The 26,423-nt window shown below is 44.2% G+C and overlaps 1 protein-coding gene across 4 annotated transcripts in view; it reads right to left on the reverse strand.

The window, feature by feature from the left end:
- CCDC60 (coiled-coil domain containing 60) overlaps nucleotides 1-26,423 on the reverse strand; it is a 58,457-nt gene that overhangs the window by 26,830 nt on the left and 5,204 nt on the right. For 2 of the 4 annotated variants that reach the window (XM_081175272.1, XM_081175273.1), the window contains exons 2-3: nucleotides 5,468-5,548; nucleotides 3,490-3,569 (exon numbers count right to left, since the gene is read on the reverse strand). In XM_081175272.1, coding sequence (XP_081031398.1) covers nucleotides 3,490-3,569; nucleotides 5,468-5,548 — 161 coding nt within the window. Of the gene's footprint in view, nucleotides 1-3,489; nucleotides 3,570-5,467; nucleotides 5,549-5,662; nucleotides 5,833-12,695; nucleotides 12,815-26,423 lie in introns of those variants that run through there. The other 2 variants (XM_081175274.1, XM_081175275.1) reach the window with 2 other exon arrangements.

The following is a 26,423-nucleotide window of genomic DNA, read 5'->3' on the forward strand; positions in this document are numbered from 1 at the left end:
GGGGGGGCGGACTATATTTTGAAGGGAAAAAATGAATGAATTCCTATGCCCCACAAATAATCCAGAGATACATTTTAAATAAAAGCACACATTCTACTCATGTAAGAACACCAGGCAGGCCCCACAAATAACCCAGAGATGCATTTTAAATAAAAGGACACATTCTACTCATGTAAGAACACGCTGACTCCTGGACCGTCCGCGGGCCAGATTGAGAAGGCGATTGGGCCGGATCCGGCCCCCGGGCCTTAGTTTGCCTACTCCTGGTCATGAAGCTCACTTAGTGACCTTGGAGTCAGTCACTCACTCTCAGTCTCACCTACCTCACAGGGTTGTTGTAAGGATGAAATAGTGAGGAGAACTATTCCTCCCCCCCCCACCTTGATTGAGCTCCTTGGAGGAAAGGTGGGATGCAAATGTAATTAATAATTGTTGTTGTTTACCTGCCTGGGATCTGCCTCTTTAGGGAAGCTGACATTTCTAGCTTTCATTTATCATCGGAAAATGGAAGAATTTGCATCCTTGTATAGGAACCAACAGTTGCTGGTAAAAGAGACCTCTTCACATCAGGAAACATTATTTTCAGGAAACAACTGGAGACCTTTTCATTCCGACAAGATTTTCTAGCAGAATGAAAAGGTCTCTGCCTTAGGTACTCCTTTTTTGCATTGTTTTTTAATGTATCTTCAGCTGGATTTCTGTACAGCTTTCAAAACTGTTTTTAGCATTTTTCATGGGACGTTTGAAGGCAAAGGTAAGGAATTAATCAAAATAGTTATTATTTGTTGGGATTGAATCTGTACCCTGCCCTTCGTCCTCAAGGAGCTCAGGGTGGCAAACAGGTAACTTGGAGATAAAAATGAAGCACAAACATTCTAAAAAAGAGATTCAAACATTACAAAAAACATTCATAACTAAAGACATTTTTCTAGCCAATGATCTCAGGGTTTCCAGGAACAGTATTCTTCAGCCACCAAATGCCTGGGTAAACAGGATTGTTTTCAAATTCCTCCTGAAAGCTGATCATGATGGAGAGAGGCGTGCCTCACATGGGGAGGCCATTCTGCAACTGGGGAGTCACCCCTGAAAAGGCCCTGCCATGGGTCAACACCAACAAGGCAGCCCCCAGTGGCGATATTACCACCAAGGTCTCACCCGATGTTTGTAATAACAATGCTTTCTGCGAAAGCCCAGTCACCCAGCTGCTTCTCCTATCTTCTTGCTCAAAGATAACATAGTTCTGCTCCTGATCTCTCCAGTGCTCAGAATACATGTACTTCTAATGCCTCATGTGATGTCTTGAGGAAACCTAGCGCAAGGGAGACCTGAAATAGCCAGCCAAAAGAATTAGGACAAATTGCCTGGACACAACTGCCCTAAGATTAACTAGCACCTGCCTCCTTTCCGTTGTTTACTGTCTGTTCTCTGCGGAACTGCTTTTGAAAGATGCTACTCTGGATGAGAATGTGAGTTTGGGGATGTATGTGCCCTTCTGCGGTTGGCAGCGATCGTTTGTCAGCGTTCATTTTGCATCGTGCTGTTGCTAAACCCCGCAAGCGGTAAATCATGGCATTTGTACCCACCGCTGATGTTCTTGCTGCAAAAGTCTGATATTCAAATTAATGAGTATATGAAGACCAAAGGAGCCATCACGTGAATCAAGCATACAAATGGAAATTTCCATCAGCTCCAGCCACCTCTGCTCAATTTTAAAGTGTCGTCGCTGGAGGCCACTTCATTTGTGACTCCCCCCCCCCCCTTAACTGGCATTTCTCTGCTTTAGAAACCAATGCATGCACCAGCCAAATAAGAACATGAGATGGTCTGTTTTGTCACCTGTGCATAAGTCTGAACATTAGTAGGTAGCACCTGAATCTCTTAATCTCAGGCTCGTGGGTCGAGCCCCACATTTGGTGGAAGATTCCTGCGTTGCAGGGCTGCTGGACAAGATGGTCCCAACTCTACGAATCTATGATGGCATATTAAATTCCCATCATTAGAAAGGTAAAAAGGTAAAGGACTCCTGGACGGGTAAGTCCAGTCAAAGGTGACTATGGGGTTGCAGTGCGCATCTCACTTTCAGACCAAGGGAGCTGGCGTTTGTCTACAGACAGCTTTCCAGGTCATGTGGCCAGCATGACTAAACCGCTTAGGGAGCAATGGGACACCGTGACAGAAACCAGAGCGCATGGAAACGCTGTTTACCTTCCTGCTGCAGCGGTACCCATTTATCTATTTGCACTGGCATGCTTTCGAACTGCTAGGTTGGCAGGAGCTGGGACAGAGCAATGGGAGCTCACTCTGTTGCAGAGAAGCGAACCTCTGACCTTCTGATTGGCAAGCCCAAGAGTGGTTAGAGGTTTAGCTTAGTGGTTTAGACCACAGTGTCACCTGAGTCCCTATTATAAGCGCTTAAAAACATAAAAGGAGCCAGTGGCCCATCTAGTCCAGAATGCTGCTATCGTTTGAGGACATCTCAGACATTAGGTTGCATCCAGTTAAGTTCTAGTGAGACTAGACCTACTGGAATCAATAGGCCTAAGTTGGTCATGCCTTTTAGTCTCAGTGGATCAGTATGACAAACACTCAATACAACTCAATGGGCTGCATCTAACTAAATAGAGCCACTATAGAATCATAGAACTGTAGGGTCAGAAGGGACCCTGAGGATCATCTGGTCCAACTCCCTGCAATGTAGGAATAGGCAGCTGTCCCATATGAGGATCGAACCTACAACCTTGGAGCCATCAGCACCACGCTCTAACCAACTGAGCTATCCACTAGCGCAAGGACTTTTGGCTGTGCAAGGGAACTCCCTCTCCTCTCCCTGTGTTCCCCCTAAATGGGAGGGCCATGGCTCATTGTGCGGGGGGAGTGTGTGTCCATCAACCAACTGCAGAGAATCTTCTTTGCATGAAGAAAGTTGCAACATCTCCAGGTAGGACTGAGAGAGACCCCCTGCCTGAAACCCTGGAGAGCCACTGCCAGTCAGGGAGGACAGTTCTGAGCTGGATGGACCAATGATCTGACTTAGTATAGTGAAGGGCTGTAGCTCAGAGGTAGAGCATCTGCCTTGCATGCAAGGAGGTCACAAGTTCAATCCTTGGAATCTCCAGGTAGGACTGGAAGAGACAAGTGGCCTGTGTTGTTTTCAGGCGGCTTCCTACACTGCTAATTCTGTTCTGGAGGTTTCCTCAACCCTCCAAAGCAGATTTGAGGCACAAGAGAAGGCAGGGCAACTCTGTTGCTCAAGCAGAAATCCTTGTGCTGGCAGATCTATTTAGACGGATAGCGCCCAATATCTCTGATAATAAGAGGGTGAAAAGTCAGGTTCAAAACCTGTGACTAGTACAAGGGCGATAAAGCACATCAGCTACTTCTGGGAATGAGCTCAGAAACCAAGAGCAGAGTGCAGGGATTCCTGCGTTTGCAGCTACAGATCAACAATTTCGCTAGACGTTGACGTACGGTATCGCGTCATGCTCCTACCTTGTGTGTGCAAGGTCTTTATGGAGGGTCCTCAGGTCCTTTTCTAAGTTTCTAAAAGGCAGGAGCTTCTTCTCAGGTTCCTGCAGACATGGAACGTAATGTTAGAAGAACCTTTGATGGATCAGGCCAGAGGAGCACCTAGCCCACTGTTCCGTTCTCATGGGTACCCAACCAGAGGCCTTTGGGAAACCCGTAATCTCTGAGGTCCCTATTGGCAACCCATCATGGCTCCCTGGCAACTGTGGCTGTGTGATACACTTGGGGGCATTAAGCCTAAAGCTCAAATCACAGGCTAATTGAGGGACTGCCTTATCCTTTATACCCCCAGGTGTTAGGGACTGGGCAGAGGGAGAATGGTGGAGACCGCCTCCCCATCCTGACCCTTCCAGAGAAGAAGACAGTTCAGAATCACAACAGGGGTTTGAGGGAGATCACAGCTCAGAGGCAGATGAGGGGGAAAGCTGGGAAAGAATGGGAGAGGAGGAAGAAGAAGCACCAGAGAGGGGTCAGCTGGCGGATTCAGTGTCTTTCAAAAGCATTCCAGACCCCACCTCTCCCAGAACCTGGTGAGCATTGAAAGTAGGAGAGCAAAGACCTCAAAGGCAGAGGGCACTTTTCAGCACTTGCAGTGATGACACATGAGAGAGGGAGGGGGCGGAGACTCAGTCGGGGCAATGCCATTATTACAAAAGGCTGCATTCCCAAGCCTCTCTCTGTGAATACTGAATAAAAAGCAGCTGGTAAGAATTTTTCCTTCTATCTGTTCCTGGCAACCTGCCGTGGGGTTTGGATCCTCTGCCGCCTGACACCAGGAGATCTCTTGCAAGTTCCAAAGATCACAGAAGCTTGCTCTAAAATAACTTGGAGCAGGGCTTTCAGTGTGGCTGCCCCTGTTTCGTGGAACAGCATCCTTGTCGAGATATGACAGGCACACCCTAACTACATCTTCCAGAAAGGAGCAAAGGCATTTCTGCTCCATTTCCCAGCTGGATAAACAGGACTTTAGCACAAATGTCCACTCACTGGAGTTTTCATCTTGATTCAAATGCATTGCTGGTTTTTGTGTTTCTAATGATCTTATATGTAAATCGCCTTAACGCAGTGGCTTAGAAGGCAATTAATAAATCAATACTGACGGTCATGTGAATGTGAGAAACAAAGTGTGTGTGTGTGTGTATGTATGGCACGAACACAGACTTGTGGGTATGCACCCTTTCCTGTCTGAGTGTGCATCCCATGATAAATTATATCCAAGCTGTGCACCAGTGAAATCTGCCCTCAGCCAAAATGCTCACCACTTCCCTGCTAATATTTGGTGTTTCCCTAAGGTGGGGCCGCTTCTCCATTTGGGAACCAATACATTGATTTATTGGGACGCGGGTGGCGCTGTAGGTTAAACCACAGAGCCTAGGACTTGCCGATCAGAAGGTCGGCAGTTCGAATCCCCGTGACGGGGTGAGCTCCAATTGTTCATTCCCTGCTCCTGCCAACCTAGCAGTTCGAAAGCACGTCAAAGTGCAAGTAGATAAATAGGTACCGCTCCGGCGGGAAGGTAAATGGCGTTTCCGTGCGCTGCTCTGGTTCGCCAGAAGCGGCTTAGTCATGCTGGCCACATGACCTAGAAGCTGTATGCCGGCTCCCTCGGCCAATAAAGTGAGATGAGCCCCGCTACCCCAGAGTCGGCCACGACTGGACCTAATGGTCAGGGGTCCCTTTACCTTTATATTGATTTATTATGCATTTATTGCACATCTATCCCACTTTTTTCCTGCAAGGAGCTCAAAGTGGCATGCATGGTTCTCCTCCACCCTATTTTAACTTCAGAACAACCCTGTCCAGTAGGTGAGGCTGAGAGAGGCAGGCCCTGGCCCATGGTCACCCGGTGAGCTTAATGGCCAAGTGGGGATTTGAACCCAGCACTCTGACCAGTACACCACGTTGGCTCTCAAGACAGAGATACGGATCATATTACATTTACCTTTGGTTTTGGCTTCTTAGCACTGACTGGTTCCACTGGTTCTGCCACTTCTTCGGGGCCAACATCCTCTCTGAAGAATCCCTGCAAGAAGAGGCAAAACACTGTCATCAGTACGGAGCGTTTCTGCTAACAACCTGAGGCATTCTGGGAGGGAAAAAAGGCTTCCAGGACCGACGGTGCTAAAACGATACCTACAAATACGAGAGATAAATGAGCACAATGAAGATTCAAAGATAGCTGAAGGTATGTCTAGCGAATATACCAGCCTCTACCCTGCCACCTGACACAGCCTCCAGATATTTTGGCCTGTAACTCCCATCAGCCCCAGTAATGGGAGTCTAAAACATCTGGAGGGCACTGGGTTGAAAGGATGGAGTAGAGTAGACAAAAGTGGCTGTTTTGGGGAGCCAGCCAGGCACAGTGACTGAGCACTAGGTGGAGCCTGGAGCTGCCTAATTGATCTCTGAAAGCGGAGCTGCAAAAAGCATTACAGGAGGCTATCAAAACGAATCTGGGCAGTGAGTATCACAGAGCGGTTGTTAGCCATACGGCGGGCTTAATAGGGCAGCAGCAAACCAACGACCAGCCTGGTAGAAATGAACCCCTTGTCCTCCTATAAATAAAGGCAATCAGTTCTCTTGAAACACTTTTCGAGCTTGGCAGCCTGCAGCTCATCTTCCTGGATTGCGCTTGAAAAATGGAATCCCAGGGCAGGGATTCGTTTTTATGCTACCACTAAACAGATACACACACACACAGAGAGAGAGAGCTATCACTTAGGTACAGCCTTTAGGTATTGCCTTGAACAAGGAAAAGAGGTTTTTGTTGTTGTTTTGCATTCAGATGCCAGAACACTCTGTTAAGATTGCAAGGAATGAAACCGAGCATATCGAGAGAATTGTGACAGGGGCAAACTGTAGGCCCTCCAGTTCTTTAACCATGTCATTAACATAAAAATTAAACAGGAAAGGCGCCAAAATGCATCCCTGTTTGACTCCAGTAATGGTCTTAATTCTAGTGGTGAGATGGCCAGCCAGATCCACCTTTACTTGTATCAATGTGTCAGTATATAGTGTTTTGATGAGAAATAATAGACGGAGATCTATATTTGTCTTTTCCAATTTTTGCCACGATGCATGTCTTGGGACCATATCGAAAGCTGACTTTAGATTGATAAAAGCGACATATAATTTTTGCTTCAAATTACGGATGTATTTACATAGCAGAAAGTTCATCACAAAGCACTGGTGCAATGTGGATTTTCCTCTTTGGAAACCTGCCTGGACTTCAGATATCACCTTATTTGTATCTGCCTATTCTTCCAGTCTGGAGCCTGGCATTTAGTTTAGAGGCTACATCTAACAAACTAATGGGTCTATAATTGGCAGGGTTTTTCTTATCACCCTTTTTATATATTGGGGCAATTATACTCAGCTTCCACCCTTCCGGTATGCGACCTGAGCTGTTAATGTATGAAAACAGTTTTGCAAAAATAGGTGACCAGAAATCAGGTCTTATCTTATAAATCTCCATTGGGATCATGCCAAGCATATCTGGTGCTTGTTTTTTTGTTTTTGTTTTAAATGAACTGAAGCATGTTGTTTTCCTCAAATACAAAATCCGGACATTAAAGACGCTACTTAAATGTCCATATATCTGAGAGCTGGAAGGCTCACAAAGACATAGGTTTGTGGAACGGGGAACTATTCCAGGAACAATCCCTCTCCAAGGGATGGGCCATAGCCCAGGAAAAGGATCTTAGCTCGGTGGTTAAAGGTAAAGATAAAGGGACCCCTGACCATTAGGTCCAGTCGTGACCGACTCTGGGGTTGCGGTGCTCATCTCGCTTTACTGGCCGAGGGAGCCGGCGTACAGCTTCCGGGTCATGTGGCCAGCATGACTAAGCTGCTTCTGGCAAACCAGAGCAGCGCACAGAAATGCCATTTACCTTCCTGCCGGAGCGGTACCTATTTATCTACTTGCACTTTGACGTGCTTTCGAACTGCTAGGTTGGCAGGAGCAGGGACCGAGCAACGGGAGCTCACCCTGTCGCGGGGATTCGAACCGCCAACCTTCTGATCAGCAAGTCCTAGGCTCTGTGGTTTAACCCACCCGCATCCCTAGCTCGGCGGTTAGAGCATCCAAATTGCATGTAGAAACTCCCAGTTCAATCCCCAGTTTCTCCAGGTAGGGCTGGGAGAGACTCCCTGTCTGGAAAGCTGCTGCCAGTCAGTGCAGGCAATACTGAGATGGACAAACACACTGTGATCAACTGTCTGCAACCAACCAGGACTTCTGGGCTTTTGCACCAGCTGCAAAAAAAAAAAAAAAGGACAGTGGTACCTTGGTTTTCAAACGTCTCTGTTGATGAACATTTCAATTTTTGAATGCTGTAAACCCGGAAGTAAATGCTTTGGTTTTTGAACTCGCCTCAGAAGTCGAACATGCCACACGGCTTCTGTATTGAGTTTTCTGTACTGAGTTTTCAGTTTTCGAACATTTCGGAACTTGAATGGTCTTCTGGAATGGATTAGGTTCAGAAACCGAGGGACCACTGTACCTGTTTACATGAGGCTGACACAAAAGCTTGGGCCTGGGATGGTTCAGTCGGTAGATCATGAGACTCACTATCTAAGGGCTGTGGGTCCCAGATTCCTGCACTGCAGGGGGTTGGACTAGGTGATCCCTGGGGTCCTTTCCAACCCTATAATCCTATGGTTCTATGATATACTGTGTAAAAGAATGACATTTTACTGCCTCCACCCCTCTCTCTTCCCATTTTGATTGCCTCCCCTAAAAAAAGCTCAACAACTGCTTCTGAGGATTTACTGCTTCGCTATCTATCTATCTATCTATCTATAATTCATTGATAATAATTCTAACATTTCAAACCTTGACTTCCTTCCTCCTTTTTTCTGCAGTTCCTTAAATTTATTTTCATCATTCCCTGCATATTCTGAATGATCTTGACTTATTCTTTTATGTATCTGTTCTCATATGTCTTTTGTAGCTGCAAATTATAATAATCCTGCCAATGTCTTAATCTATTTACAGTTTGTTTGTAAATATTAAATAAACCATTTCCATTCCTTTATAAAAAGTCGGTTGTCTTGATTTCTTACTCTTCTGGTAAATTTCGCCATTTCTGCATAAACCATTAGTTTCTGTAGCCATTCTTTTCCCGTCGAGACTTCTTCTACAGTATATTGTATTGCTCTACAGTTTATGGCAATTTTATGGAATCACATTTATGGTATTTTTTAATATATTAATGTTTTGTAAGTCTCCCAGTAAATTTATTTTGAAAGTAAAACAACAACAACCACATAGCAGAAACCGTGTCAATTATTTATCTACTTATTAGTTCAATTTATATCCAGCCCTTTATCAGTTTCATCGATCCCAGCGCGGCCGACGCCGTAATACCCTATTAAACAGGATGGTAACATATTGAATAATTAATCCCTCCACTAAAATATAACCAAATAATTAAATAGGTATTAAGCTGTCATGAAATTAAATAACTACTGGCGGGCTCACTGTGTTTCTGGAGGGCCTGTTGGGAGTAGCTTTTAGGATGCCAGATGTTGCTGGACTACAACTCCCATCATCCTTTGCTCAGGTTGGCTGTTGGGAACTGGAGTCCAACAGATTGACCACCCCCAAGTTAGGGGGAAAGAGAACTTTTGGGAAAGAGAACTCTTTTATTTCAATATTCATCCTTCTGCATCTTGAGGATTCAGACCAGGTATGAGTGAAACAAGGGCTGCCTTAAATGGATCCAAACCATAGATCCATTTAGTTTTATAGGTTTCTGTCACTGTTTTGAATGTGAGAAAGGAAGCTAACAAATTGAGGAACGGCCATAATTCCAGGGCAGGCATGCCAGTTTGCTCCTGTAATTGAGGAGGCTGGCACCGTGTGATGTGCTCAAATCACAAGCGCATGCAGTGCAACTTGCGCATGTAACACACAAGTCCTCCTTGGCCCCCCTTAGCTGGAGCCCTTTTTGCATTGTTTTTCAGTGTATATCTTCAGCTGGATTTCTGTACAGCTTTCAAAACTCTTTTTAGCATTTTTCATGGTGCGTTTGCAAACTGCCTCAAGGCATAGGTAAAAGGTAAGGAATTAATCAAAACAGAGTTGTTATTTATTGAATTGAATCTGCACCCTGCCCTTTGTCCTCAAGGAGCTCAGGATGGCAAACAGGTAACCTGAAGGTAAAAATGAAGCAAATGATATATAATAATATATAATAATAATAATAATAATAATTTATTATTTATACCGCGGCCATCTGGCTGGGTTTCCCCAGCCACTCTGGGCAGCTGCCAACAAAATATTAAAAATACATTAAAACATCAGTCATTAAAAACTTCCCGAAACAGGGCTGACTTCAGATGTCTTCTAAAAGTCAGATAGTTGTTTATTTCCTTGACATCTGATGGGAGGGTGTTCCACAGGGCGGGCGCCACTACCGAGAAGGCCCTCTGCCTGGTTCCCTATAACCTCACTTCTCGAAGGGAACCATTAGAAGGCCCTCGGAGCTGGACCTCATTGTTTGGGCTGAATGAGGGGTGTGGAGACACTCCTTCAGGTATATAGGACCGTTTAGAGCTTTAAAGGTCAGCACCAACACTTTGAATTATGCTCAGAAACATACTGGGAGCCAATGTAGGTTTTCAGGACCGGTGTTATATGGTCTTGGCGGCCACTCCCAGTCACCAGTGTAGCTGCTGCATTCTGGATTAGTTGCAGTTTCTGGGTCACCTTCAAAGGTAGCCCCACACAGGGTGCATTGAAGTAGTGAAAGCGGGAGATAACCAGAGCATGCACCACCCAGGCGAGACAGTCTGCAGGCAGGTAGGGCCTCTGCCTGCGTACCAGATCAAGCTGGTAGACAGCTGTCCTGGACACAGGATAGACAGCTGTGAGTCCAACATGACTCCCAGCCTGCACACCTGTTCCTTCAGGGGCACAGTTACCCCATTCAGGATCTGGAAATCCTCCAACCCCGCCTGTCCCCCAAAAACAGTACTTCTGTCTTATCAGGATTCAACCTCAATCTGTTAGCCGCCATCCATCGTCCAACCACAAAAACATTCTAAAACAGATCAAAACATTATTAAAAAACCCCAATTACAACTAAAGACATTTTTCTAGCCAATGATCTCAGGGTTGCCAGGAACAGTATTCTATAGCCACCAAATGCCTGGGTAAACAGGATTGTTTTCAAATTCCTCCTGTAAGCTGATCTTGATGGAGACAGGCGTGCCTCACATGGGGAGGCCATTCTGCAACTGGGGAATCACCACTGAAGAAGAGTTTGGATTTGATATCCCGCCTTTCACTCCCCTTCAGGAGTCTCAAAGCGGCTAACATTCTCCTTTCCCTTCCTTCCCCACAACAAACACTCTGTGAGGTGAGTGGGGCTGAGAGACTTCAGAGAAGTGTGACTGGCCCAAGGTCACCCAGCAGCTGCATGTGGAGGAGCAGGGAAGCGAACCCGGTTCCCCAGATTACGTGACTACCGCTCTTAACCACTACACCACACTGGGGTCAACAGCAACAAGGCAGCCCCCGGTGGTGATACCACCACCAAGGTCTCACCCGATGTTTGTAATAACAACGCTTTCAGCAAAAGCCCGGTCACTCAGCTGCTTCTGCTCTCTTGACACGCAAGTCCCCCTTGCGCCCCTGCTCAGGGGTCAGAGCTCTGTGTGCAGAAGCTCCCCAGGTTCAGCCCCCAAGGACATCTCCAGCTAGGGATGGCAATATCCCCTGCCTGAGAGCCTCTACCAGTCACTGTAGACAATACTGAACTGTAGACAATACTGAACAATAGATGGAGCAACGGTCTGACATGGCATAAGGCAATTCCCTACATTCCTAAATGGTTTTAGTAAATCAGCATCCTCCTCCTCGCCAGTAGTGATTCTCCAACGTCTCAGGCCGGGACCTTTCCCAGCTCTGACTTCTGAACAATGAAAGTTTTTGTAGATGCTCATCAAAACATCAGGCCCACTGTATTTGTGGCATTGTGCAAAGAGCTGTCCCCTCCTGAGAAGTGAACGGAGGAGCTCTGTACCACTAAAAAAAAACAACCCAAAACCTCCATGAGGGCTAGAAGCTTGCTTTTAAAGAACAGAACAGTGAGGCCTTGAATCTTGCTGGTAACTTAATTCCACAGCAGAGAGAGACCTTATTCTAAGTATGGACTGGTTAATTGAAAAGAAAAAAATTCACTATATTCTGCCTGTTTTAGCAAGAGGTTTTTAAACTTACATTGTACGTTTTCCCAAGAGGCTTTTAATATATGCATTATTAATGCTAACTACTAATGTCTCCCTTTCATTTTTCCTCAGCTTTCTGTTTTATTTTTACTAAATTCTCATGTCTCTTGAAATAAGCTTAATTAAACCAGCAAACCAAATGGGAACAAAACGGGAAATGAATTAGTCGAGCTTGAAAAATCCTGATTGCCTTTGAGCTAAAAAGCCTTTGGGCATGATCCAGCCCATGCTCTTAGGCAGAAATTGTGAACGTGCATATGAGGGAGTAAGGCTTCCGTGCTGTATACATTACCTGGGAGTAAGTCCCATTGAAATCAAAGGGGCTTTCTCCTGCATAGACATATGTAAGTCCTACTGAACACATGGGGTCTTACTGAGTAAACATGCTTAAGATTGGTCTGAAAGTCCCACTGATTTCAATAGGACAAAGGTGAGCACATGCTCAGTGACCCAATTCAAACATTAACCACCTCAATCTGATAAACCATGATTTATTGGGCAATGAATCAAGGTGTTCCTGTGCTTCATCCTCCCTTTTCCTTCTCTCTGCTCTCTCACTGCCATACATCTGAGGTTTGTTAAACCACAGTTTCCTCTTCTTACACCTGAACCAGGAAACTGTAGTTTAAGCTCCAACTACAAGCTAGGATTTCAGACTATTGATGATGCTTCGCAAGCCAGAGTTGTAGTCCAAGCTTCAATGGGAAACTGTGGTTTAACAAATCCCACATGTATGGCAGTTAGGCACTTGAGAGAAGGGGAGAAGGGAACAAGCAGCCATAACGCTCATTCTTGGTCCTACAGGTCAATGTAGTTATGTCTGAGTCAGGCCTCTATTTTGCCTAAATCACTCCAGGAAATCTATAGGTCTTAAAACAGCCAATGTTTTGGCAGATTGTGCCTTAGATTTCTTGCATCAGACTTCCTGTATTTACCTGTGTAGTCTTAACACTGAAATTTCAGCCTGACATTGTGTTGTCTTTGGGAGCGTCCAAACAATCTCATTTTATTCTGCTATATCCTCATTTCTATCCAGATCTCTCTTCCATCTCCCGGTCTTTTAAGCCATTACATGCTATCACCAGCCGTAGGGGCAATGTGCCATTGATGTAGTAATCGTGCATTGGTGTGTCAGGAGATGGTGATGGGTTTATACTGGACCGTCCACACACATCATCCCACGTTCCTAGTTGCTCAGCAATGTCTCCCCAATGTTATCACATTATTGCCGCCTGGAGGGGTGCTCTTCAAGTGCAACACAAAAAAAGGGAGGCAAAAATTTAACTGGAACATTTGTGCTATAAAATGTTCAGCAGGAAATTACAAGATGAAAAAATGTTTAAAATAACCTTTTCGGAAAACCCTGAAGCCTTTCAGGAATTCTAGGTTCCGAAATCCCAAAGGAGCAAAAAATACTGTTTATGTATGCAACCATGGCTGCGCGGGTGTTACTGGCCCAGAGATGGAAAAGAAGATTAAGTCCCTACCCGAGAAGAATGGCAGATCAAGTTGATGGATTATGCCGAAATGGCTAAAATCACCGGAAGAATCAGAAATCAAGAAGACCAAAATTTCAATAATGAATGGGGAAAATTTATAACTTATCTTAAAGACCATTGTAAACTGTTATAATCATTAGTAGGATTGTCTTTTAACAGTGAATTCTGGATACAACAGAGAGATAAAAGATTTGGAAGATTATAAAAGATGCAGGAGGAAATGATTAACAGTAGGACCCACAAAGGGGAGGAGGGGAGTCCAAGAGATTGCTTGGAATGTTGTATGTTTTCAATCTGAAAAACCAAATTGTTAACTTGTGGGTGAACATATCAGATGACACAGCGATTCTTCAAACAGCTCTTGTTTATTCACAGGCCAGAACAGAACTGAACTGAAGGGTTCAGCCAGCCTGCTTATATAGAGCTCCACTACAACGGAACAGTAACCACTTTCTGTAACTATCCAATCACTGAATGTCACTTTCAATCCCTTATTTGCATATGCGGACCTGAGTGAAAACTATCTACAGTATCTCCCTGCTGGCCCAGGGCGAGAACTTCAGTACATAACACAAATAAAAAAAAAAAACCTGGGGGGAGTTACAAGATGTGCACCAATTGGAAACGGGGCAGCAAGTTAGCCCTGAAACTTCTGCAGGTCCAAACAGTATTGAAAAATGGCAGCGTGTATAACTGCCCTGATACCATTGTGGATGGAGAAGGATGTCAGCAACTACTAGACATGATGGCTTTGTGCTGCCTCCACGGTTGGAGGCTATAATGTTTCTGGGTACCAATTCCTGGAAACCACAGGAAGGGAGAGTGCTCTTATGTTTGGGTCCCGCTTGCAGGTTTCCCATTAGCCAAGGTGAGAACAGGATTCTGCACTAGATGAGCCACTGGTCTGATCCAGCAGCCTCTTCTGAGGTTCTTATCTTGAGCACAAATGAATGCATGATAAAAAGGACAACCGCATGGGGGGAGGTCCCGAAATCTACTATCTGCCTACTTCCAGAGCAGACCAAATGAATGCATCAGGGCTGCTTCTGCAGTCAATTAATTCTGGATTGCTGCCTTTCAGAATTAAAATGCCAGAGCCATTTCTGATGTAAATCCAATTAGTGCCATTCTTAAATTTAGGCTTAGAAACCCTGAGTTATTTCAGTCAGCCTTGGTTCTATTCCCAGGCAGGGTATCTGAAAAGCAGTTTTTTCTTTCTTTTTTTCTAATCTACCCACGCGAGCCAGTGCTTTTGTGTAGGCACGTTTTTTAAAAAATAATAATCATAATCATCCTATTGTATACAACATCTCCATTTCTGCTTCTCAAATTCCTCTCTCTCTCGCTTTGCTTTGTCTCATTTCCATGACCATTCGGAGGTGTGCCAAAAATTTCAGATTCTTCTTGCAAACATCCCCCACATCTTCTGTTTGTTGCGTGTTACCAATGAAACTCTTATTGTCCTTGGCAAGTTTCCTCTTTATCTATCCTATTCAGTTTCTAGCTTTCCATCCATCACCTAAACAAGAGGAAAGTGGAGATTATTTCTCTCCACCCCCACTCCACCCCCAAGTATATTTTCCAGGAAGCAACTACCTCTGGCCACGGCACTGTTATTATTTTAAAAAACTGCTTGTTGTCAGGACATGCTCATGAAGTCATTTTTGGCACGGGGATGAGCTTTACTGGAGCCACAGTTGCGGACCTGATTTCAAGACTCTCAATAAGCGGTCTCCAACTTTGATAAAAAAAATAGAGGCAGGGCGGCAAGGTGGAGCCACACTCAAGGTGGGGGAAAGTCAGGCTGCACCTGGGGTATAATAAACACATTTTAGAAAATATGAATAATAATGATACAGTGGTACTTCTGGATACGAACGGGATCTGTTCCGGAGCCCTGTTCGGATCCTTAAGCGAACGTAACATGTGACTGCGCGTCTGCGGGTCGTGTTTCGCTGCTTCCGTGCATGCGCGTGATGTCATTTTGAGTGTCTGCGCATGCGCGAGTGGTGAAACCCGGAAGCAACACATTCCGTTATTTCTGGGTCGCCGCGGAGTGAAACCCCAAAATGCTTAACCTGAAGCGTATTCATGCCAAGGTATGACTGTACTTGCAGAGCTTTCTAGTGCCCCACAAACCTCCCTGCCTGCCTTCTTAGCACTGCTACAACAACTATTTTCCTGCTCTTCACCCTAATGTGCCAGTGCAGATTATAACAACTTAAAATCAGAAAATAAAGTGTGTTGTAAAAATATGCATTTTGTGTGTCAAAGAGGTGTGTCTTCAGCGTTCACCATCATCTGGAGAGTTGCTCCGAAGGAGGCTGCTTGGTGCCTTCAGAGCCTAGACGCCCAACTGTCAGATCAGTGTCTAGCACAGCAAAATAAACACACTGACAATCCTTACAACATAAAAAAATGCAGTGTGACAGGGTCTCTTGGCACTACAGCCTCACAGAGCAGCTGGTCCTAAGAAGAACAGAAACATTTGCTCCAGGAAAGTCGTTAAAAAAGTTTAAATTTCCTTCATTTATAATTACTGAAACCCCCTTGGAAGCAGGAGAAAAGGGGGGGGGGGACTTTGTTTAACGCCTGCAGGAGAGGGAGTGAAGAAAGATAAGTTTCCACCGTCTCTAACCTGGGAACGGGATGTCAGAGACAGAAATTCTTGGAGAGGTTCATTGATGTGAATGGAATACTTTGACAGATAGCTAGAGAAGAGAAATAAATTGATTCCAATGTTGCCTTCTGCATTCTAAAGAAACAAAATATCTGAAAAATGAAAGTAATTTTCCTTTGTTGGACTTGCCTTAAAAAAATGGATACAAATAGAAATTGTCTCCTCTAGAGGGAGCTTGCTAAATTGTTGCTGCGTCTACTTGAGGACTCTACAGCTGTCAGATTAAGATCGTGGGACCAGTCCTTTTTGACCTTGACTAAATATGAGCTGGGAGGAAGTTTTGGTGCTTGCTTTATGCAAGACAAGTGCCTTGCTGGAACAGATGTATGAGAAGATGGATTTGATGAATGAGAAAATGGATTTGATGACTGTTGTGGTTAATAACTGTGGACAAACAGGGAATATTGATACAGAAACTATTCAGGGACCAACTCAGGAACCTGTACTGATTGGGCAAGTGCAGAAGATATGGAGGAGGTTGCGGTTGCACCTCAAATAAAACAAATGGAGAGACCAGAGGCCCTACAGGAGCATAAGCCGCTGTCTTTGAAGATTGAAGTCGGAGTCGGCCAGAGGGAGTCTGGAGCTGAGGAGGTTCTTAACTTTGGAGAGACCTCGAAATATGTTTTTAAATATTTTTTGGACTACATTGATGATTGTGGGGAGTGGGACTCTGGGGAATGGGCTGGTTGGATAATTTTGGGTTGGAATCCCCCAGAGACCTACTCCCCAAAGAGAAAGGAAAGAACCTAAGAAAGAGACCAACAAAAGACAAGGAAAAGTGCAAGTATAAACAAGAAGAAGAAGATCTGCAGAAGGGACATGGAAGAGACTTAAGGGCCTCGGACATTAGATTACCAGGTTGATGGACTAGATGGAATGGACAGTAAGGACTGACACAACCCGAGACCAGGAAGAAGAGACGTTGGATGAAGATTGGAAGAAAATTTATAAAGAAAAAAAATTTTTTTTTAGGGAATTAGCCTAAAATTAATGAACATTAGGGAAAATGTTGGAATGAAACTATATGACTCTAGTAGAAAATATATCAGGAGTTATGTATAATCGAGTATTAAGCGTTAAGCTCTAAAGTATTTTTTGGTAAGATAAGGTTAAATAACTTAAGGTAATTTGAATAACAGAATATGGGGAAAGGATGGAAAGGATTTGTTGAGTTAATTAATAGGTTAAATTGTCAAGATAAATTATTTAGTAAAAATTGAGAAAGATGGAAAGAATTTGCTGAAATAATCAATCAAACTAGAATACAAAAAGGGAGGTGTGAGGAGCTCAATGAAACAAGCAAATGGAAGTTAAAGATATGTAATATGGGATTTGTGTCTTTTTGCTGTATTGTTGCATTGGTTTTTATGTCTTGTTTTTTTTCTTTCCCCCCCCCTATGTATTGTAGTGTTGTTTTTAATTTTTTTTCTTTCTTTTCTGTAATTTTGAAGTTATTAATAAATATTATTTTTTTTAAAAAACAGAAACATTTGCTCCAGATGAGAGAGAGAGAGAGAGAGTCATATATTAAGTCAGATCATGTGTGTCTCTTTCTGCTCACTGAGAAGCAGGCGTAAAAAAATGCATGGGTAGCTCACGGAGAATCTGTTGGAAATCAAAAAGCCAGCAATCAAGGACAGAGTCAATTCAGTCTGCATTTAAAGGCGAAGCTACGTAATTCAAGCTTTTTGAAAAATGAAAAATGACATCATGGGCATAGCCAGGATTTATGGGGGGGGGGGGCAGGACACCCACCTGTCATCCTCTGTCTGGCAAATTTGGAATGAAATGTCTCAACAACAGATGTTTTAAATGACTTTCTTTTGACCCCAAGTGCTCAGTGAAATCTGTCAAAGCATTTCAAATATTCTAATTATTTCTACTTTTCATTTTTATTTATTTAGTCGGGTTTTTTTTGGGGGGGTGATAGTTGCCCACCCATGCCTCCTTCAGCTAGGCCCGTGGATGACATGCCCAACTTGTATAAAAGTTATACACAGCAAGTAGAAAGGGAATAGAGAGAAGTTGTTTCTCCCTCTCTCGTAACACTTAGAACAGGTGGACATCCAATGAAGATGAATGATGGGAGGTTCAGGACAGATGAAAAGAAAGAACTTCTTCATGCAGCGCATATTTAAACTGTGGAACTCACTCACTCCCACAGGAGGTAGTGATGGCCACCAACTTCAGTGGCTTCAAAAGAGAACTGGATAAACTCAGGAAGAAGGCTATCAATGGCTGCTAGCTATGACAGCATTCGTCTGCCCCAAAGTTCAGAGGCAGTGTTTCCAAAAGCCAGTGGCTGGAAACTATAGGAGGGGAGAGGGCTCTTGTCCTTGGATTCTACTTGTGGGTTGAACGCAGGCATCTGGTCGGCGGCTGTGAGATGAGGATGCTGGGTGTCATCAGAGCTGGCTGACATCAGAGCAAAAGGAGAAGGAGAGGCTCTCCGACTCTGCAGGAGAAGGTACTAGCACCAGGGGGAGGAGCCGCTTGGTGGAGGGGGAAGGAAATCACAGTAACACCAAGGATCCAGGAGAGCCAATGGAGAAGGAGGTGGAAGGGCTCCGGGATTCTTCCCTGGACATCAGTGAGGAGAGCACTGGTCCTCCACTACCCTCGCCCTCCCTGCGCAGAAGGCTTCCGCGCAATGAGAGGCGGAGAAGACTAGGTGTCAAACAGCTTTTATGCTGGAAAAGGTTTAAGAAACGCCCACAGACAGATTCTGCTAGCGACTGAGGCAGCCACGCTGACATGGGCTGTACAGTCAAAACGGTTAAACCAGGCAGTTAAGCTCCCAAACGGGGACAGTTTACGCACGAGTAACTCCAATCCACTACACTGGGGTTAGATGGGCCGTCACCCTGATCTGGCCAGTCTTCTAATTTTCTTTATTTAATTATTTTTAATATTTTTTATTAATTATTTCTGCATGACATTTTATTAAAAAAAACATATCATCCTTAAATTCCCCCCGTTTTTCCTCTCCCCCCGCCCCAAAAACCTGACCCCCTCTCCCCCCGACTTCCCTTAGCTCCTTTCTCTGGTTTATCAACCTATGTTATTTTCTGCATGCTACAAAACTGTACAGATCCTTACTTTATCTGAGTGTTATCAATAAAAAGTTTGTGAATGTTTATTCAAAGCCTGCCAAGGAGTCCAGTTCATTTTGTTGTTTCTTTAAATACTTTGTAAAGGCTTCCCATTCATCTTTAAAATTACAGTTATCCTTGTCATGTAGTATGTGTGTCAATTTTGCCAATTCTGCGTAGTCCATCAATTTCTCTTGCCATAGTTCTTTAGTCGGGATTTCCTCATTCTTCCATCCTTGTGCTACTAAGACTCTTGCCGCCGGTGTCGCATACATAAAGATATTTTTCAATTTCCTTGGCAGGTCTTTTCCTACAATCCCTAACAAAAATGCTTCAGGTTTTTTAACAAATGTTAGTTGGAACATTTTCTTCAGTTCGTTATATATCATTTCCCAAAACTTTTTAATTTCATTACAATCCCACCACATATGATAAAAGTTCCGTTCTTTTTCTTTGCACTTCCAACACATAATTGAACTGGTTTTGTACATTCTTCCTAGGTGTACTGGTGTTATATACCATCTATACATCATCTTCATATAATTTTCTTTCAGCAAGGAGCAATCTATAAATTTTAAATCAATTTTCCATAACCTTTCCCAAGCTTCCAGCATAATATTATGTGCCCATTTAATCATAACTGATTTCACCTCTTCGTCTTTCGTCTCCCATTCCCCCAGACAGTCTTCTGATTTTCTTAAACAATGCACAAACCGAAACGGCAGCCATCCTTTCAGAATTTGCACTCCTTCAAAGTTTGCAAATGCAGTTCTGTGCACACGCTGGGGCAAAGTTTGCCTCAAAATACATAAAATAACATAGAAAAATGAGCAAGTATGTAAGCTGAACCTGCTGGATCAGGCCAATGGAAACCCGTTTTGCAAAAAAATGTGCGCTTTAGGGGAAAAAATATTGTATACACAAATGTGTATATTGGGAAGATATCACACCAAAATGCTGATGAATGACCTGGTGGCTCTGAACTACAAAACCCATGCTCGCCCTTCCTGTACACAGATATTTCTGCAACACACGTAGGAGGCAGGGACATGCAGTGACATTATGTATATTTAAAAAGGCAAAGAATAGAAGCAGGTTGAGGCTCTGAAAGACAGATACGGCAGTTTAGAGAAAAGCTGAAACAGAGAGAAAAGAGCTCTGGAAAATTAGAAGCATCCAAAGGATCACTCTGACCAAGCATTAGGAAGAGTTTTCTGACGGCAAGAGCTGACCAACAGTGGAAGCTTGGAAGATAGTGGATTCTCCTTCATTGGAGGTTTCCAACCAGAGGTTGGTTGGAGCTGTGATTTAGCTCCACATTGTTGTGGACCCGTTAGGACCTCCCAACTCTATGATTCTGTCTTGGGGTGCCTCTCTGGAGATTTGATGGGAACCAGGCAGAGGGCCTTCTTGGTAGTGGTGCCCACCCTGTGGAACACCCTCCCATCAGATGTCAAAGAAATAAACAACTATTTGACCTATATTTTATTTATTTATTTCAAAGCACTTATAAACTGGAATGTTTTTTTTAAAGACCTTGAGGTGGTGTACAATGGGGGGGGGGAGTACAATTAAAACGAAAATGCATCCTAAAACTGATAAAAATGCAGTCTAAAAATACTTAGGAGCAAACAAGAACAAATAAAAGATTCGGACCCACAAAACAGGGGCTGATTCAATGGGTGATAATAATGATAATGATACTGATGATGAGGATGATAATAATAATAATAATAATAATAATAATAATAATAATAATAATAACAACAATAATAATTGTACCCCACTCATCTGACTGGGCTGCCTGAGCAAAAAGATAAATCTGTATATGCCTTATGCTCACCTTTTATATCTGTAAATAAAAGCACATTACAGAAATGCCTTCAGCCATCTTTCTCCCCAAGGGAACGGAGGCCTGATAAACAGAGCCCCGAGATCTTGTCAAATTCAGAAATGCACAGCAGTATGTTCTGGTTTAAATATTGTTATATAAAAAAAAATTGCAGGAAACATGAGATCTGCTGCCTTGGAGGATGCTGGTCTCTCGCTTGAACCCGGCCCCGGAATAACTTTATGCTAACATGAGGAGGAGTGGTCCTATTGCAGCAAAACTGCAAAGCATCACGAGAGCTGTCCACACTTTTGCCCACTGGTACAGGCTTACTGTCACCACGCAGGCATCCTCCTCGCCATTGTTATTTGACCTTCTGAAAGAGAACTAATCGCTGCTGACATTTTGTGATTGTAATGACAGCTGCAGGCAGAGACTGTATCATAATTGCAGCCTAGGAGCCTTAAAACATTCACTCGGCTTCGATTTCTAGGTTGTGTTCCATTAGTCCCGGGGCCTTCATGTCACAAAGCCATTAAATCATTGTTTTCACTTGACAGTATCATCTTTAGCCCACCCTGCAGGGAGGGGAGGGCGGTTGGGATTACAGTGTTTCTTAAAACTCGCGGCGAGGGCAATTGGCTGTTCTGAGCAATCGGGCTCAAGGAGAGTCGTCCCAAGGCCGGGCTCCTGCCAACCCTCTGTCGGCCAAAAGAAGGAACGCTTCAGAAGTGCTTAAGTTGTCTGTACATGTATTTTGTACTCGGACTGCAAAGGCCGATGGCTGATACAAACATCTAACTACCGTATTTTTCGCTCTATAAGACGCACCAGACCACAAGACACACCTAGTTTTTGTGGTTTTTTTTAATGATATTTATTAAGAGTTTTAGAATTACAGAAAAAACAGAGAAGAAAAAGAGAAAAAAAGAGAAACAATCCACAATCAAACAATACAAATTGATAAAAAACAAAATAAAAAAATAAAAACAAAGCACGTAACACAACACAATCAAAAGGCAAAAATAAGCCACAAAAATTTAAAAATAAATCCAATATAATCAAATCCTTATCTGTCATTACCTTCTTTCTTTGACCTCCTCACTCCTCCCTTTTTTGTATCCTAATTGTTAATAGTCACAGCAAATCCTTTCCATTTTTCATAATATTCTGTCATTACATTACCTTAATCTATTTTAACCTTATCTTACTATAAAAGACCCTAAAACTTAAAACTTAGATCTTATTTATACCAATTTCTCATAACCATAAGATGTTCTTACATAATTCTTTTAACATTTTTGCTAAAGCCAAATAATTTCATTCCAACATTTTTCTAACATTCATCAATTTTATAGGGCAATCCTAATAAAAAAAAATTTTTTTTCTTCCAATCTTCATCCAGCGTCTCTTCCTCCTGGTCCCGGGTTTTGTCAGTCCTTTCTATCTCATCAATCTAGCGCATTAACCTGGTAATCTTATGTCCGAGGCCCTTAAGTCTCTTCCATGTCTCTTCCGCGGCTCTTCTTCATATTTATACCTGTACTTTACTTTGTCTCCTGCTCCTTTCACTCGTGGGAACTCCAACTTGACAGTGTTTTTGACCCTTCTCGACAAATCAATCCCTTTTCCATGCTCCACACTAAACTCCATGTGGTATTTAAAAACATGCTTCAAAGTCCCTCCAGAATTAAGAGCCCCCACAACCCCAAACATCTCACGGCCCATTGCCAGACTTGAAAAGTCCAAACATCTCTGCATAGGGGGGTCTATCCAACCCCCCATTTCCAAACCAAACCAAGCTTTATCTTTCCAAATCTGGCTTTTTCCAAGTTCATTTGTCAGCTCCAGGTACTCATGTTTCTGCTGGGCCACAGCTCCCTCCATCTCTGGCGCCCGAGGTTCAACAACATCCTCTTCCCTCATCTGAACTGTCAGAGCACACTCCTGATTTGATTCCTGGGTGGGCTCTATATAGTTACCCACTACCTGTCCGAAATTTCCAATCACAGCAGTCATCAAGTCCGTCTTCTCATGTAGCTGTTCCAGTAGGGCACTTGTTTTGCAGAAAGCACTCATCAGAGCTTCTGAATACATTGTTCTGCAAGGTCAGAAGTCTATTCCCACGATCGTAATCTGTTGCAGCTGTAGAGCTCCCCGATTCAGATTTAATAACAGTTTCACAGGCTCCCTCTAGGGGAAGAACTTCTATTTGTTCTTTTCTTTTAGAGGCAGATCTAACAACAAAGTTTCCTTTTTCAGATATTTTGTCAAAATTTGTTCCTTTAAAATGCAGAGAACAATGGAATCACGATGTTTCTCTTCTTTTAACTATCTGTCAAAGACGTTTGTCTCTGGTCAATGAGCTTCCCAAAGAACGTCAGTCCTGACACCTGCTCCCAGGATCAAGACGGTGGAAAATTACTTTGCTTTACACTCTTTCTGCAGGTTTAAACAGTCCAGAAAAAAATCCCCCCTCTTCTCCTGCTTCCAAAGGGGGTTCAACAATTTTAAATGATGAAAGTTAATCCTTTACAAGTGATTTTCTGAACTCTAGTTTACCATATCTTTGCTTTAATCTATCTACAAGAAACGGAAGGCTGACTTCCTGTTTAGACCTTCCCGTTTCAGTGCCAAATTGAGATGAATTTCTTAGTCCAATTTTCCTTTCTACTTGCAGGTCATTATTCAAAGTCCAATTGTCCGAAATTAAAGTACTCACGGGTAATTGTTTTAAAAGCCAAATTGTCCCAGGAAAAAGGCAGCGCTCTCCGGCAACGGCTGTGTGGCTTCGCTCCACGGAAGAAGCAGTTGACTCTCAGCACCGCGCCACTTCCCCCTCTTCGCTCCAGAGCCTGTAAATGGGTTCCTTTACAGGTTGGGGGGGCGCTAAAGGTGCCCGCCGAGTCCCATGGTCACAGGCTTCATCCGCCTGTGATTTGTAAAAGGGTCCCTGCTTCGCCGTAGCGGGAAAGACCCGTTTTCCGTGGAGCTGGTCCCTCCGGATCAGAGGGAATCCGCCATTACCGATGGCGCCACCCCGGAAGCAAGACACACCTAGTTTTTGGAGGAGGAAAACAAGAAAAAAAATATTCTGAATCTCAGAAGCCAGAATAGCAAGAGGGATCGCTGCACAGTGAAAGCAACAATCCCTCTTGCTGTTCTGGCTTCTGGGATAGCTGCGCAGCCTGCATTCGCTCTATAACACACACACACATTTCCCATTTTTAGGAAGGAAAAAGTTAATCTTATAGAGCAAAAAATACGGTATCTAAAAATCAGGTGCTTAGCTTGCCGTGGTGAAGGGGCTTGAATAACTCAGAGAAGCTATGAACTATGCTGTGCAGGGCCAACCAAGATGGACAGGTCATAGTGGAGAGTTTTGACCAAATGTGACCCACCTGGAGCAGAAACCGGCAAGCCACTCCAGTATCCCTGCCAAGAAAACTCCATGGACAAAGACAACAGGCAGATAAGAATTATGGTGCTGGAGGAGACTCTTGAGAGTCCCATGGACTGCAAGAAGATCAAATCTCTCCATTCTGAAGGAAATCAGCCCTGAGTGCTCACTGGAAGGACAGATCGTGAAGCTGAGGCTCCAATACTTTGGCCACCTCATGAGAAGAGAAGACTCCCTGGAAAAGACCCTGATGTTGGGAAAGATGGAGGGCACAAGGAGAAGGGAACGACAGAGGACAAGATGGTTGGACAGTGTTCTCAAAGCTACCAGCATGAGTTTGACCAAACTGCGGGAGGCAGTGAAAGACAGGGGTGCCTGGTGTGCTCTGGTCCATGGGGTCACGAAGAGTCGGACACGACTGAACAACTAAACAACAACAACAAAGCTTGGGAATGCTCCTGGATGCCAAGGAGGTTGCTGTAGCAATAAATGCCTGTCCCCACCACTTTCCTAGGTAGAACAGGTGTTAAGCTAAAGCTAAAAAGGTAAAGTACCCTGGATGGTCAAGTCTGGTCAAAGGCGACTAAGGGGTTGCAGCGCTCATTTTGCTTTCAGGCCAAGAGAGCCAGCATTTGTCCACAGACAGCTTTCCGGGTCATGTGGCCAGCATGACTAAACCACTTCTGGTGGAACGGGACACTGTGACGGAAACCAGAGCGCACAGAAACGCCATTTACCTTCCCACCGCAGCGGGACCTATTTATCTATTTGCACTGGCGTGCTTTCGAATTGCTAGGTTGGCAGAAGATGGGACAGAGCAAAGCTGGAAGATAATGGGAGGAGGGGAGGAGGGACAGCTGGCTGACACATTATTATTAGAGAGCATTCCAGATCCCCCTTCCCCCAGAACCTGATGGGCAGTGAAAGTAGGAGAGCAGAGAGCTAAGAGGCAATTGGCCTTAAGCAGCCACTGTAAGGCGGGTGGTGCTGTTGACAAGTAAGATGCGGGGGAGATTACTCGGAGCAACGCCATTAGTCCAAGAGGCTAACTTTCTAAACCCTTCTCTGTGCATATTGCATAAAAGTCTTTGGTAAAGAGCTTTCCCTGTCTTTCTATCTCTGGTAGCTGGCCGTGGGTGAGTGGGTGGGTGGTAGGGTTCCCTGACGCCTGACATCAGCCTACCTGGTCCCATGATCATTGTCCACCCCGGGGCGACACCCACTTGTGCTTCAGTAAAGTTCACGTGGGGCTGCCTTTGCAGAAGAGCGTGGGGGGGGGGGACTTCAGCTGGTTCAAAATGCAGCTGCCAAACTTGTGACTGGAACCACGCAGATGGAGCCTATCGCTCTGCATATTCTCTCACCTGCCTCGACTACCAATTTACTCCTGAGCGGTGGTCCTTATCTTTAAGGACCTAAATTCTGTATCTCGAAATTGCTTTCTGAACGCAAGACGGTCTATCTGAAACAGACAGAGCCTTGGGGACTCCTTACCCCTTGGCTGTGTGACTGGTGCTCTTGTGTATCAGCCGTGGTGACTGCAGGCCTGGGATGAAGCAAGAACGAGAATTTACTAAATGACTGGCATGCAGCAGAAATGCACTTTTTTGCTTTGTAACCTGAACCGGTCCTGGGAAAGGAACGGATTTGGATCACTTAAGGGAAAGCGCTCCACAAGATCTCTCTCTTTTGAAAAACACACACTTGGCTGCATTTTGGCTACACGCCAATGCAAAAGATCATTTTCCCACAGCTGAAAACCAACAGTAATAACAACATTTCCATCCCAACTTTCCCCCGAAGACAGATATCCCACCTGTCTCCATTTTATTCTCACAACCACCCTAGAGTCATAGAATTGTAGAGTTGGAAAACTTGTCATGCGCGCCACAGTAGACTTCAAATATTTTGTCGTGGGGCAAGCTTAGCAGCTGCGCTGAACAGGCAGGAAAAAAACCACATCGGAAAATGCAAGTGTACATTAAAACTGAGCCTAACCCATCAGCATTAAGGAGCCACTCGGAAAGGCTGATTCACAAAGCCATCATATGCTGGCAGCATGACAAAAGCAAGCCAGAGGTCATTTGGCAGAAAATGTCGGGAAGCCATTGGAAATGGTCAGGAAAACAAACAGACCCAAGCCGTGAGTTACATACCC

This window comes from Podarcis bocagei, assembly GCF_964188305.1.
Source record: "Podarcis bocagei genome assembly, chromosome: 16".
In the NCBI taxonomy this organism is placed as follows: Eukaryota; Metazoa; Chordata; class Lepidosauria; order Squamata; family Lacertidae; genus Podarcis; species Podarcis bocagei.